At 44.8% G+C, this 16,540-nt stretch overlaps 1 protein-coding gene across 1 annotated transcript in view; it reads left to right on the forward strand.

The window, feature by feature from the left end:
- The window catches only part of LOC126482127 (clavesin-1-like), a 171,381-nt gene that overhangs the window by 97,482 nt on the left and 57,359 nt on the right, over positions 1-16,540 (forward strand). Inside the window, exon 3 of the mRNA XM_050106104.1 lies at positions 12,267-12,509. Coding sequence (XP_049962061.1) covers positions 12,267-12,509 — 243 coding nt within the window. The remainder of the gene's footprint in view (positions 1-12,266; positions 12,510-16,540) is intronic.

Here is a 16,540-nt window from a genome sequence, read left to right on the forward strand (position 1 = left end):
CTCGAAGGTTTTAAACCTTTCTTTCCGTCACAAACCGATCCACAAGTGTGTATGGGTGAGTTCCTCCAGAAATATCAGGTCATTAACAGATTATATCATTCAAAATAAAAATTTCAACATATGAATAAATGATGTTAGAGTCTCCAGGGGTGCCGAACGTGAGCCAGACCACATCCTCGCCGGCCGCTAAGGCCGACCGGGTCTAGGCGCCTCAGTGTGGAAACGCGCGACCACCACGGTCGCAGGTTCGAATCCTACCTGATGCATGGATGTGTGTGATGTCCTTAGGTTTGTTAGGTTTAAGTAGTTCTAAGTTCTAGGCGACTCATGACCTTAGATGTTAACTCCCATAGTGTTCAGAGCCATTTGAACCACCTCCTGTTAGGTGCAAAGATGACAGTAACATCGAAGGGCCAAAGACCAATTAAAGGGACAAATATTTTCAGGGGGACAGTTGACAGTACACTGAAGCACCAAAGAAACTGGTATAGACACGAGTATTAAAATATAGAAATGTGTAAGCTGGCAGAATACGGCGCTGCGGTCGGCAACGCCAAGACAAGTATCTGGAGCAGTTGTTAGAACGGTTACTGCTGCTAGAATGGTAGGTTAGGAAGATTTAAGTGTGTTTGAACATAGTGTTATAGTTGGCATACGAGCGATGGGACACGGCATCTCCGAGGTAGCGATGAAGCGGGGGTTTTCCCGTACGACCATTTCACAAGTGTTCCGTCAACATCAGTTGCTGTTTTACCGGATCCACAACGCTGCGGTCAGAGAAAGAACCAGCAAGAACTCGACCACCGACAACTGGAGAGAATCGTTCAATTTGACAGAAGTGCAACCCTTCCGCAAATTGCTGCATATTTCAATTGTGGGACTATTAACAAGTGTAAGCGAGCGAACCATTAAACGAAACATCATCGATATGGGCTTTCGGAGCCCAAGGCCCACTCGTGCACCCCCTTGATGACTGCACGGGGCAGATATGATAGAAGCTCGCATGTTATAATGAATAGAGAAGTAAAAAAGGACATCTGCAAAAGCAAAAGTTAAATGTGGAAGTATAAGTACGAAGAAGCTGGTTGAGTGGGGCAGCATGGAAAATGATAGGAGAGTTAGAAAAAGAAGTAAAAGAAGGAGCACAAATGCCAATCGGCCGATTATCAGTTCGGTAGAGTGGGAGAAGCATTTTAAAGGACTGGTAACAGAAGGAAGGACAGAGTACAAGGAAACGAAGTAGGAGATACGGGAGGCCCAGGAGTGTGAACAGGTAGAGAAAATAACTGCAAAAGAGTTACAGAAGGCGGCTACTCAAATGGAAACTGGAAAATCACCAGAGGCAGAAAAGTACGAATAGAATTGGTCAATATCTCTTTGTGTGAATATGTAAGTTATTTACTAAATATGTGCGTGGGATGAGGAGGAAATTCGAGAAGAGTGGAACTTGGTGTAACTAAGCTCCATACATAAAAAGGGAAACAAGAAAGTATGTAGCAATTATCGTGGCGTGAGTGTCACAAGTGCAATTAACAGGTTTTATACGAGGATTTTAGAATCAAGATTGGAGAAGGTTGCAAATGAAGTGGAAAAACAAAGCGGCTTTAGAAGAGGCAGGTCATGTGTAGATAACATCTTTACAGTAAGACAGATAGTGAGGAAGAGACTGAAAAGGTATTTAAGAAGTCATTGGGTTTCCGTAGATTTTGAAAAGACATATGACACAGCGTTACTAAAGATATTGTTCGAGGTGCTGTGGTCTGGAGACAACCAAAAATTTTTGTAAGAAGTATCATAAACCTCTACAAGTCAGCAGAAAGTAGGGAACGAAACTTCTAGAGTGACCTTCAGAGTAACTAAATGACCGCAGCAGGGATCCTCGGGCATGGCGGTTGTAGTAGGGAACAAGTGTATGTACACTTTTCTACACTACGGATCATATCGCTATGGCAAACATAAAGGGGATATATCTAGAGGTTGTTGGAAGAGTAGAAAAAGTGAGGTTTAATTTTTAGAAATGAAATATCTTTGTTGCGGAGGAGAAGTAAGTAACCTGGACATTGATGGACATCTTATTATAGTGTGTAAAGAGTTTAAGTATCTGGATAGTATGCTATCACGTGATGGTATATGTCACAAAGATATCCAACAAAAGATCAGGCGGGGAAGGGAGGTTATCCAAAACTTAAACCCTGTGCCTTGGTCCTCAAAATGGAATTTAGAGGTTAAAATTCATTTATACAGATCCATCACGGAACCGATAATAACGTATGGGAGTGAGTGCTAGGAACTGACAGAAAGAAACAAAAAGACACTTATAGCTTCAGAAATGGACGACCTGAGAAGAATTTCCCGACTCGATTGCGTAATAAATGAGGAAAACAAGAGTAAGGACACAAACTGATTATACTATTACAGATAAAAAGAAGAAAGGTCGCTAAGGTAGTGTGGGTATGTCAAAAAAATGGATGAAGACAGATGGCTAAAGAGAGTAATTTTATGGCCAACTCCTGGAAGGAGAGGTAGAGGAAGATTACGGGAAGTGTAGCTAAGTGGTATCCAAGAAGGGCTGGAGAGAAGAGGAATGAAAGAGGATGGGGAAGAAACGCGAGATCGAGGCATTTGGCAACAGAGATGCAGGGTGCGGCGACAGGTGTAGGACCCCCGAAGCATGGAAAGAAGGAGAAAATAAATTAAGAGTATCTGCTCTGTGTGTGTGTGTGTGTGTGTGTGTGTGTGTGTGTGTGTGTGTGTCTGAGTTTCTGAGAAAGGGGGAGAGAGGAGGAGTTGGAAATCCAGCAGGTATGTCGAGTGGAATAGTTCGATATGTAACGTGATTGTGATGTACTCAGCTCTTTTACGTCAGAATGTCAGAAGAGGTAGCTTAAGCTGCTAGAGTTTTTTGTCATATGACTCCCATGGCTAAAAAACGTACTGTGATTTTAAAGAGGGTCAGTCCGCCACACTTTTCATTATAACTGAGATTTAATGAACATATTTAGAATATTTTAATGGATGAAAATTCACATACAATAGCAATAAAACTGTATCCCTTTTGGTAAATAGTGACATTCGCTATCCATAACCAACCTTAAAACCAAAAGACGATGTATAGGATAATAATATTTGTGGTAAGAACTTAGGTGACCAAACCGCTTAGGTCATCGGTTCCTAAGCTTACACGCTACTTAATCTAACTTACACTAACTTAAACTAACTTACACTATGAACAACACAAACACCCATGCCCGAGGGAGGACTCGAACCTCCGACGGGGGCAGCCACGCGGACCGTGACATGACGCCTTAGACTGCGCGGCTAACACTCGCGGCGATTTACAGGAACTTGCTAATTAGTTAATAAACAGCATCCACCATTCCTATCGCAGGCCGTTACTAGAGACTGACAAGAAAAGTGATGACTGAGCCACTCAGAAAGAGCAATACACAGTTCAAAGTTTCCAGCCAACAACAGCGAGTGACGTCACGTGTTAGGTAGACCACAATAAACATAGTGAGCTGAGCACGTACTTTCCAGAGTCTAACATGTAATGCTTCAGATCTAACAACTTGCGGTCGGAGCTGAACAGAAACCAAGGACGAGATTAGTCATGTTAGTGGAAGGTTCCTCAACGGTGGCATGACGATAGCTGCTATGCAGCGGCTGGGTTTCTCATTCAGCACTTATTGAAATAATTTTTTAGAAAATCTCCGTGAGTTTAAAATTTGTTTTACAGCAATTTAATTAAAATTAACAAACATCCGATGCAGTGTCGTCACCTTTACACAATCTTCTAAGAGATTCAAAGAGAATGGCTGGAACATACACATAATCTGATCAAACGTTTCCAGATAACTATCAGAGGACATTACCAAGGGGTGCGTACACCCTTCGCGTTCGTGGTGGCTTGACCTCTGTTGGGGACACTTTCAGTGCGGTATCTGAATGTGTTTGGAGGAATGGCACCACATTATACTTCAAGAGCTGAAACTAGTAAGGTAGTAACGCTGAACGCTGGTGTCTGGAAGAAGCTGATGTAACTCATCCCAAAGGTGTTCCATTGGGTTTAGATTGGGAGACTGAGCAGGCAAATCAGTTCATTATTTTATTGTCCACAAACCATTGGCTCACAGATGCTGCTTCGACTGTTCCTCTATTGTACGTGGTAAACATTCCTATAAAATGTGAACACATCCTGCACATTTCGTGTTTCTACAAAAGCACAACCATGAAAAACACCCCCATACCGTAGCACAAGTACTCTGTACTTCACAGTTGGCGGTACACATGGTAGCAGGTAATATTCTCCTGGAATATATAAACCTAAATCCTTCCATTCGATTGAAAAATTTCAGAACGTGATTTATCGCTCCAAATCACTCCTTTCCTGCCAGGCAATGTCCAATGTTGTCGCTTCGTACAGCACATCAAGCGTCGCTTAGGGCTGACTACAGAAATGTGTGGCTTACGAGGGGCTGCTACCCCATCGCGCACAGCAATTTTAATTCCCTAACGACAGTCTTTCTGCTAACAGTCCAATGTCGGTGTTGATGGTCCCAGGCGAGAAGCAAAGCTTTATATCATGCAGTCATCAAGGGTACACGAGTGGATCTTCGGCTCTGAAAGCCCATGTCCATGATGTTTCGTTGAATGGTTCACACAACCGAGCGAGGTGGCGCAGTGGTTAGCACACTGGACTCGCATTCGGGAGGACGACGGTTCAATCCCGTGTCCGGCCATCCTGATTTAGGTTTTCCGTGATGTCCCTAAATCGCTCCAGGCAAAAGCCGGGATGGTTCCTTTGAAAGGGCACGGCCGACTTCCATTCCCGTCCTTACCTAATCCGATGAGACCGATGACCTCGCTGTTAGGTCTCTTCCCCCAACCAACCAAACCCATCAACCAAACCAATGGTTCACACACTGACACTTCTTCATCACCCAGCATTGAAATCTGGAGCAATTTTCGGAAGGGTTGCACTTCTCTCTGTATTAGAATACGCATGGCTATACCAGTTTCTTAGACGATTTGGTGTAAATACATTTATTAAATCTCAAAAATTGGTTCAAATGGCTCTGAGCACTATGCGACTTAACTTCTGAGGTCATCAGTCGCCTAGAACTTAGAACTAATTAAACCTAACTAACCTAAGGACATCAAACACATCCATGCCCGAGGCAGGATTCGAACCTGCGACCGTAGCGGTCTCTCGGTTCCAGACTGTAGCGCCTAGAACCGCATGGCCATCCGGCCGGCTTATTAAATTTCAGTTATAATGTAAAGCGCAACGGATTGACGTGACCCTCTTTAAAATGGGAGTCATACAGAATACGACTCAAAAAACTCGAGCACTTAAGATGCCTTTTCTGACATTCTGACCACTTGTAAAAGATCTCAGTCCATCCCCACCAGGTGACATATCGAGCTAATCAAGTCGGTATACCTGCTGTATTTCCCACTTCTCCCCCTCCCCCTCTCCCTCTGTCTCACTGAAACACACACACACACACACACACACACACACACACACACACACAGAGAGAGAGAGAGAGAGAGAGAGAGAGAGAGAGAGAGAGAGAAGTTATTCTTAATTTGTTTGCTCCTTACCTGCCTGCTGCGGAGATCCTAGAGCTGTCGCCGCATCTTGCATCTCTGTTGCCAAATGCCTCGATCTCGCCATTCTTCATCATCCTCTTTCATTCCTCTTCTCTCCAGCGCTTCTTGGATACCACTTAGACACACTTTCTGTGATCTTTCTCTACTGCAACTCACGATTGATTCCTTTCGCTGATTTAATGCGATTTTTACAACCACCCTCTGGCATGCTCTAAGATCTCTCTCTGTCCGTCAGTACGTGAGGTCTCCCTGTCATGGCTTAGCTGAAGTGGTTCCCCCACCTGCCCCCCCTCCCACCCACTCCACATAATGAACAGTCGGGCAGCTCTAGAATGGTTGAAGTGTCCTTGACAGACTCACTACTCAGGTGACATCCAATACTAGCCAAACTTCGACGTCACTGACCTCTCCTCACCGACCACATGTGCTGTTAGTGCTTCTCTAATGAACTAACATGTTTCAAAGTCAGCTTTTGCATGGATGCAGACACAGAGACAGCTACAAATATTCGTTCGTGGGGTACGAGAGTGGAGAAATAGAGATTTCAGAAGTAGATGCACTCGTCCTTCAGCGTCCTTCAGTCTGGAACCGCCCGACCGCTGCGGTCTCAGGTTCGAATCTTGCCTCGGACATGAGTGTGTGTGATGTCCTCAGGTTAGTTAGATTAAAATAGTTCTAAGTTCTAGGGGACTGATGACCTCAAATGTTGTCTCGTAGTGCTCAGAGCCATTTGAACCATTTGTGGTGTACCTGGCATAAGGGGGACGTTTGCTCTTTATTCAGGAATATCATTTTGTGCTCTTGATAATATCTTATTGTTTTTACAGCGTCACATTAATTCAGCAATAGTAGCCTGAAATAAAATTTCGCATAGTAGCATTTTATTTCTTTGTGGGTGAAAGAACCAACGCAAAATGGTTATTTGTATTCTTTTGAAGACAATGGTGTGTATACCGGGACCAAATGAAAGCTCTCTCTCCCACTCACTCACTACTCAGTTGACATACAATACTAGCCCAACTTCGACGTCACTGACCTCTGCTGAACGACCGTATGTGCTGTTACTGCTGTTCTAATTAACTAAAATGTTCAAAGTAAGCTTTCGTATGGATGCAGACACAGAGACAGCCACAAATGTTCTTTTGTGGGGTACGAGAGCGGAGAATGTGTGTGTGTGTGTGTGTGTGTGTGTGTTTTCGAGTTGGTGTCATAAAGTTTTAGTTAATAAATGGGAGTCAGGCAGATGCTCCAAGAAAATCAACATGAATTCCCGAACAGAGATTTTTCGAAACTCAGGTCGGTCTGTTCCTCCATGAGATGCATAGAGCTGTACAGTAGGCGCTCAGGTTGATGCCGTGTTCATTGACTTCAGGAAGACATGACACTGTGCCGCACTTCGAACTAATACTGAAACTAATACGAGCATATCCAGTACTGGTCCAGACGTGTGAACTGATTCAAGAATTCCTTGCAGATACAATTCAACAAGTCACTGTTAACGGAAAAAAGTCTATAGGTGAAAATGTGATCTCCGGAGTACCCCAAGGAGGTGTGTTATAACCGTTTCTGTTTACAGTCAACATAAATGATCTAGGAAAATGAGCTGTTTAAGACTGTTCGTAGGTGATGCGGTTGTCCGTAACAAAGTAGCAACGCCAGATGACACTATCGATTTGCAGAATCACCTGCAGAGGACTAATGAACGATACAGGCTCACGTAGTTGAAGTACAAAAACGTAAAATATTGTCCATATATATACACACATCAAAAAAATTTTGCATCGCCCCGCTTCCCAGAAGTCCTGAAGATATACGTTGACTGTGGATATTGCATCACAGAAACAGTCCCTTTGACTGTTCAGAGATGTCACTAAACCCGCCCAAAAATGTAAACAACCATGCATGAGCAGCGCCTATTACACGGACGGGGTCCGACAGCCGTTCAGCTCCAGTCATTCCACCAGGAAGGAGGTACAGCGTTCGTGTTGTTTGTAGTTCAACCATGCCTAGACGGTCAATACCACTGTTCGATCGTGTCCTTATTTTTACCTTGTGCCAGGAAGGGCTCTCAACAAGAGAAATATCGAGGCGTTAACCAAAGCGATGCTGTTCGGACATGGAGGAGATACAGAGAGATAGGAACTGTCGATGGCATGCCTCGCTCAGGCCTCCCAAGTGCTACTACTGCAGTGAATGACCCCTACCTACGGATTATGGCTCGGAGAAATCCTGACAGTAACGCCACAATGTTAAATAAGCATTTCGTGCAACCTCAGGACGTCGTGTTACAACTCAAACTGTGCGCCATAGGCTCCATGATGCGCAACTTCACTGCCGACGTCCAGGGTGAGGTCCTCTTTGCAACGACGACATCATGCAGCCTGGTACAGATGGGCCCAACAACATGCCGAATGGACCGCTCAGGATTGGCATCACGTTCTCTCCACCGATAAGGGTCCCATATGCCTTCAAGCAGACAATCATCGGAGACGTGTTTGAAGGCAACACGGTCAGGATAAACGCCTTAAACACACTGTCCAGCAAGTGCATCAAGGTGGTTGTTCCCTGATGTTTTGGGGTGGTATTGTGTGTGGCCGACGTGCGCCGCTGGTGGTCATGGAAGGCGCCGTAACGGCTGCACGACACGTGAATGCCAGCCTCCGACCGACAATGCCACCATATCGACAGCATATTGGCGATGCATTCGTCTTCACGGACGACAATTCGCGCCCCCATCGTGCACACCTTTCAATGACTTCCTTTAGGATAAAGACATCGCTCGAGTACAGTGGCCAGCATGTTCTCCAGACATGAACCTTTTCAAACATGCCTCGGATAGATTGAAAAGGGCTGTTTGTGGACGACTTGACCCATCAACCACTCTGAGGGATCTCCGCCGAATCGCCGTTGAGGAATGGGATAATCTGGACCAACAGTGCCTTGATGAACTTGTGTATAGTATGCCACGCCGAATACAGGTCATCAGTGCAAGAGTACGGGCTACTGGGTATTAGAGGTACCAGTGTGTACAGCAATCTGGACCACCACCTCAACCACCGCCTCTGATGGTCTCGCTGTCTGGTGGTACAAAATGCAATGTGAGGTTTTCATGAGCATTGAAAAGGGAGGAAATGATGTTTACGTTGATCTCTACTCCAATTTTCTGTACAGGGTCCGGAACTCTCGGATCCGATGTGATGCAAAACTTTGTATGAGTGTAGAAAAAGAAAGCCACTGCTGAACAAGTACTGTATTGATGAGAAACTGCTGGAAACAGTATCTACTGTAAAACAACTAGGGGTTAATATCCAGAGCAACCCTAAGTTTCATGACTACGTAAAACTAATAGAAGGAAAAGCAGATTCCATAATGAGGTTCATAGGGAGAATCTTAAAGAAATGTAACCCACCTATGAAGAAAGTGGATTACAAGCCGCTTTTTCGAGTGATTCTTGACGTGGTAGAGAACATCCAACGAAGAGCGGCGCACTTCGTCATTGGATCGTTTAGTCGTCGCGAGAGCGTTACCGACATGAGAAACAATCTCCATTGACAGATGATACAATCGAAGCGTTCTGCATCAAGGAGAGGTTTAGCATTGAAATTTTCAGTGAGAAAGTTTGGGGTAGAGATAGACAAAGTATTACTTCGTCCCGCATACAACTCGCGCAATGATCTCGAGTGGAACAGGGTTGGGGGAATATCAGTTAGCGGTAACGGATGTGCCGGCCGGTGTGGCCGAGCGGTTCTAGGCACTTCAGTCTGGAAACGCGTGACCGCAACAGTCGAAGGTTCGAATCCTGCCTCGGACATGGATGTGTGTGATGTCCTTAGGTTAGTTAGGTTTAAGTAGTTCTAGGGGACTGATGACCTCAGCAGTTAATTTCCATAGTGCTCAGAGCCATATGAACCATTTCGAACCCAACGGGCGTGTGCTATGTATGCTGCTCGGTATCCTGCTGTTCGGATAGTTATGTTATTTAAGGAAACTGGAAGTGTTCAGCCACATGTGAATCGTCAACCACGACCTCCAACAAATGATGATGCCCAAGTAGGTATTTTAGCTGCTGTCGCGGCCAATCCGCACATCAGTAGCAGACAAATTGCGCGGAAATCGGGAATCTCAAAAACGTCGGTGTTGGGAATGCTACATCAACATCGATTGCACCCGTACGATATTTCTATGTACCAGGAATTGCATGGCGACGACTCTGAACGTCGTGTACAGTTCTGCCACTGGGCAGAAGAGAAATTACGGGACGATGACAGATTTCATGCACGCGTTCTATTTAGCGACGAAGCATAATTCACCAACAGTGGTAACGTAAACCGGCGTTACTACAAGATGTTTCACTGCATGACAGAATGTCAACGTACTTCCAACATGATGGATGTCCGGCACATTGCTCGCGTGTGTTTGAAGCGGTATTGAATAGCATATTTCATGGCAGGTGGATTGGTCGTCGAACCATCATACCATGGCCCGGACGTTCACCGGATCTGACGTTACCGGATTTCTTTCTGTGGAGAAAGTTGAAGGATATTTGCTATCGACAACGCCTGACAACATGCGTCAGCGCATTGTCAAAGCATGTGCGACCATTACGGAAGACGAACTACTCGATGTTGAGAGAAGTGTCGTTACACGTATTGACAAATGCATTGAGGTTGACGGACATCATTTTGAGCATTTATTGCATTAATGTGGTATTTACAGGTAAACACGCTGTAACAGCATGCGTTCTCAGAAATGATAAGTTTACAAAGGTACATGTATCACATTGGAACAACCGAAATAAAATGTTCAAACGTACGTACGTTCTGTATTTTAATTTAAAAAACCTACCTGTTACCAACTGTTCGTCTAAAATTGTGTGCCATATGTTTGTGACTATTAGAGCGCCATCTATCACAAAGCGAAGAAAGTGGTGCAACCAAAACATTCATATTTCTTTACGTACTACACGAATATGTAATAGAAAATGAGGATTCCTATTTTTAAAAAGGCAGTTGATATCCGTTTGACCTATGGCAGCGCCATCTTGTGGGCCAACCATACCGCCATGAGGTTCCCCACTTCAAACTAGTCGCGTTTCGTACTCTGAAGTTTTTTCGTTTGATGCGTATTTCGAGAGATATTTGGCCCGGTCACCGTCAATGGACCTCCCTGTATATACATAGAGGTATTTCTGTCACAGTAGTGCTGTAACAATTATTATGCCATATGTTTATTGCTCGTTTCGCTTGGAACTGTTATGACTGGTCAGTTTTGCCATTTTGCATAATAACAGAATATTGCTAACGAATGGAAATTTTATGAAGAAAAATTACTTCCTCCTTTTTTTTTTTTTTTTAAAAAAAAAAGACTCTACATCTACATCTACATTTATAATCCGCAAGCCACCCAACGGTGTGTGGCGGAGGGCGCTTTACGTGCCACTGTCATTACCTCCCTTTCCTGTTCCAGTCGCGTATGGTTCGCGGGAAGAACGACTGTCTGAAAGCCTCCGTGCGCGCTCTAATCTCTCTAATTTTACATTCGTGATCTCCTCGGGAGGTATAAGTAGAGGGAAGCAATATATTCGATACCTCATCCAGAAACGCACCGTCTCGAGACCTGACGAGCAAGCTACACCGCGATGCAGAGCGCCTCTCTTGCAGAGTCTGCCACTTGAGTTTATTAAACATCTCCGTAACGCTATCACGGTTACCAAATAACCCTGTGTCGAAACGCGCCGCTCTTCTTTGAATCTTCTCCATCTTCTCCGTCAAACCGATCTGGTACTCATTTGAAAACTAAAAATCTTAGCAGTGCTGCTGTGGCTGATTGATATTTCTGACTCTTTTTTGTTTTGTTCGGATGTTAGTAGAAAATAAAGAAACTCGTGTTATATCCGAGACAAAAGAAATACAGAAAAATTACTGTTATTCGATACTAAAGCACCGGTACCGGTTTTAACCGATCTATTTTTCCCATCCCTATCCATTAGTACGATAGTTATCCCGATGACGACAGAGGAAACCGTTGAAAACGATGAAGTTGGTCTGATGACAGTTTCCGCAAAACCTGAACTGTGGATTCCCGCCTGTGGAAATTTACGTCAAACAGGCTGAAAAAAAGATCCGTCCAGTTATTAGTAAAAATGTTCGCCCCCGGTAGTTGAATGGTCAACGTGACGAACTGTCAATACTCTGGGCTCAGGTTCTATTCCCGGCTGGGTCCGGGTACTTTCTCCGCCAAGGGACTGGGTGTTGTGCTGTCCTCATCATCACCCTCTCGTCCTGATTGAATGCAGGTCGCCGAAGTGGCGCCAAATTGAAAGACCGGCACCCGGCGAACGCCATGCCCGACAGAGGGCCATAGCAACACGCTTAAATTAAATAAATAAAATTATTGAAATAAAGACAACCTACTAACAGCACGCTGCAAAACTGCCACCACGCTCCAAGGTGACCAGCCAGCGTGCTTCAACTGTATTGACACAATACAGGAAAGAGGTAACAGGTATCGGGTACCGATCGTGACGCGGATCACTAAGGCGTGCGAATCGGGTTTTTCGGGTAAACGGCAAGGTCCTGTTGCGAAACACCAGAAAATGTAGCTGTGTCGCTGTAAACCGGTCGAGGGGCTGGTGAGCATTCTGCGAGCAGTCGCGGCAGCGGCAGCCACCCCAGAACCCGCTCCGCGCGACCTTGAGCAGCGGCGAGTATTTCACAGGCGCGGGACGTCGGCGGATACCAGCCACGCTGTGGTCGCCGCCGCCAGCTCATACCGCGTCCGTGCCAAGCCGCCCGTGCCGTCCGCTAGACGCTCCGTCCACGGAGGCAGCCACCGCCACAGAGACGCCGGCAGGCACGAGACGCAGCGCGGGACGGCGGAACCACTGTGCGCGGGTGAGTCGCAAGCACTGGCAGGCGCAGCGGCACACGAGCTTAGGTTTAGAAAACACCGTTCTTGTGACACACAACTGGCTCTCAATTCGCATGAAGGGTTGAGTGCTATTGACAAGCCATTTCAGATAGATTCCGTATTTCTGGATTTCCGGAAGGCTTTTGACACTGTACCACACAAGCGACTTGTAGTGAAATTGCGTGCTTGTGGAATACCGTCTCAGTTACGTGACTGAATTTGCGATTACCTCTCAGAGAGGTCACAGTTCGTAGTAACTGACGGAAAGTCATCGAGTAAAACAGAAGTAGTTCAAATGGCTCTGAGCACTATGGGACTTAACATCTGTGGTCATCAGTCCCCTAGAACTGAGAACTACTTAAACCTAACTAACCTAATGACATCACACACATCCATGCCCGAGGCAGGATTCGAACCTGCGACCGTAGCAGTCGCGCGGTTCCGGACTGAGCGCCTAGAACCTCTAGACCACCGCGGCCGGCAAAACAGAAGTGATTTCTGGCGTTGTCAAAGGTAGTGTTATAGGCCCTTTGCAGTTCCTTATCTATATAAACGATTTGGGAGACAATCTGAGCAGTCCTCTTAGGTTGTTTGCAGATGACGCCGTCCTTTATCGACTATTAAAGTCATCAGAAGATGAAAAGAATTACGAAACGATTTAGAAAGCGTATCTGAAAGGTGCGAAAATTGACAGTTGACCCTAAGTAACGAAAAGCGTGAGGTCATCCACATGAGTGCTGAAACGAAGCCGTTAAGGGGGGTAGGAAGTCAAACGGGCCGACTTGCAGCGGAAGAGGCACCACAGGACATTTTAATTTCCAGTGTCTATACTTTTACAAACAAATTCATAAAACTTTGTCAGAATCACCGGAAAGGATTCAGGATTCACACTAATTGCAGTGGAAGTTCGAAAACATAACAAAATAAATTTTTTTTACGTGTGAAATTTCATCATTTTTTCACTCACTAATGGCTGCATTTGTTGCTATAGGTAAACTTTTCTTCATAAGTTAGAGAGATTCTTCGATGAATTTTGCACAGCAAACATATCATACTTACAGGTACATGAAACTCTAGAATTTATTTAATTTATGAAAAAACGAATCATCTGCTGTATTTTAAACTTCATGTTTAGAAAAAACACAAATTTTGTAGTTAATTACCTCAATTTTTACCACAGTTTTTAATATATTTGGAAAATTCTAGAGTTTCGCACACTTTTAAGTATGGTTTGTATGCTATGCAAAATTCATCGAACCATCTCTCTTACTTATGAAGAAAAGTGTACCTATAGCAACAAATGCTGCCATTAGTAAGTGAAAAAAATGATGAAATTTCACGTGTAAAAAAATTACTTCGTTATGTTTTCGAACTTCCACTGCTATGAGTGTGAATTCTGAATCCTTCCTGGACATGCTGACAAAGTTTTATGAATTTATCTGTAAAAGTATAGACAGAGGAAATTATAGAGTCCTGTAATGCCTCTTCTGCTCCAAGTCGTCCCGTTTGATGTCCTACCCCCCATAAACGCGGTTATACGGTAAATAAGTCAAATATAAAGGCAGTAAATTCAACAAAATACCTAGGAACTACAATTACGAACAACGTATATTGGAAGGAACACATAGAACATGTTGTGGGGGAGGAAAACTGCCAGCCGCGGTGGCCGAGAGGTTCTAAGATCTTCAGTCGGGAACCACGCGGCTGCTACGGTAGCAGGTTCGAATGCTGCCCCGGGCATCGATGTGTGTGATGTCCTTAGGTTAGTTAGGTTTAAGTAGTTCTAAGTTCTAGGGGACTGATTACCTCAGATGTTAAGTCCCATAGTGCTCAGAACCATTTGATTCGCGTTAAAAATTTTCCAACCAGATTATCGTCGCATGACGGGAAACAACAGACTTTTAACTCGGAACAGTAGTTGGAGCTATACGCATGGGAAATTTCATTTCGGAATTCACTGTTCCGAGATACACAGTGTGATGGGTATGCCGAGAATATGAAATTGCAGGTATTACCTCTCAGCAAGCGCAAAGTAGTGTATGACGGCCTTCACTTAACGATCGAGAGCGGTGGCGTTTGTGTGGAGTTCTCAGCGCTAACGAACAACCAATACCGAAACATGCCTGGAGTAACCACGGAAATCAATGTGAGATGTGTTGGTTAGGGCATGGCGGTGAAATTTGGTGTGCTATAACAGCAAACGATGGACGCAAGTGTCTTTGCTAACACCACAACATAGTCTGCAGCCTTTTTTCTGGGCTCGTGACCATATCGGTTGGACCCTAGACTGGAAAACCGTGGCCTAGCCGATTCCCAATTTCAGTTGGTAAGAGCTGCTGGTAGGGTTGGAGTAGGGCACAGACCCCACGAAGCCATGGACCCTAGCTGGCAACAAGACACTGTGAGAGCTGGTGGTGACTCCACAATGGTGTGGGCTGTGTTTACAGATAACGGATGTGTCCTCTGGTCCAACTAAACCGACCATTGTAAATGGGACGTCTGGCTACTTGGAGGACATTTGCAGCGATTCATGGATTTTATGTTCCCAAACAGCGATGCCATTATTACGGAATGCAATGTGCTATCTCACCAGAACGCAGTTATTCGCGACTGATTTGAAGAAAATTCTGAACAGTTTCGGCGAATGATTTTGCCACCCAGATCGTCCGACATGAATCGAACATTTATGGGATGTAATCGAGAAGACAATTCCTGCACGAGCAATTTCGCATTTGTGGACAGTTATAGAAGCAACAGGGCTGAGTATTTATGCAGTGACTTCCATCGACTTGTTGGCTCCATACCACGTCGAATTGCTGCGCTATGCCGGGCAATAACGGATCCGACACAATATTAGGAGGTACCTCACGGTTTGTCACCTCGTGCTGATTTTCTATGCAGTCACCTGAATTGCAACATTTAGTCGTTACTAAGTAATATGCATAACAGTTTTGAAGAGAGCTGTATGAACTCTTAGAAGGAAATAAGCTACTAGGAAGAAAGCAACTTGCCACGAGAGAGGTTTCCTCGGTGTGCCCATTCTCCTACTTCTCATGTCTCTTCAACATCTGCCGTTCAACACAGTGTTCTATTAGTCAAGCAACCATAGAGTCGATGGCATATCTTAGATGACCATGTGTTTGTGAATTGGCTATCAGTGGACGTTATGGCACATTATCAACTTTCGTATCTCTAAAGCTATTCACATTCAGAAAGCATTGTTCGTGCGGTACTGAGCTTTCGCTTACCTCACATGACCTACTACAAACCATGTATGGAGAACAAGGGCAGATTCTACATTTCTAGGTTTCAAAGCATTACACCCGGTGTGCCATTGGAGACTGTTGACGAAGTTCCGAGCATACGGAATACGTTCCTAGATCTGTGACTGGCTCGAAGTCTTTTTAAGTAATAGAAACCAGTACGTTGTCCTAGACGGCGAGAAAGGGTATCGTCAGGAGTGCCCCAGGGAAGTGTGATGGGCCCGCTATTATTATACATACACATAAATGATCTGACGGACAGTGTCAGCAGCAATTTACGGCTGTTTGATCATGACGCTTTGGTGTACGGAAAGATGTCATCATTGAGTGACTGTAGGTGGTTACAAGGTCATCTAGATAGAATATCTACCTGGTGGGATAAATGGAAGGTAGCTCTGAATGTATAAATAATCATGTTAATGAGGATAAATGAAAAAAAAACATTCCCCCAGTGTTCGAACACAGAATTAGTAGTGTGCTGTTTCGCACAGTCACGTACATTAAATATCTAAGCGTAACATTGCGAAGCGATGTGAAATAGAATGAGCAGCCGTCCGGGGTGGCCGAGCGGTTCTAGGCACTACAGTCTGGAACCGCGCGACCGCTACGGTCGCAGGTTAGAATCCTGTCTCGGGCATGGATGTCTGTGATGTCCTTAGGTTAGTTAAGTTTAAGTAGTTCTAAGTTCTAGGGGACTGATGACCTCAGAAGTTAAGTCCCATAGTGCTCAGGGCCATTTGAACCATTTTTTT

This window comes from Schistocerca serialis, chromosome 5 (genome assembly GCF_023864345.2).
Source record: "Schistocerca serialis cubense isolate TAMUIC-IGC-003099 chromosome 5, iqSchSeri2.2, whole genome shotgun sequence".
Classification (NCBI taxonomy): Eukaryota; Metazoa; Arthropoda; class Insecta; order Orthoptera; family Acrididae; genus Schistocerca; species Schistocerca serialis.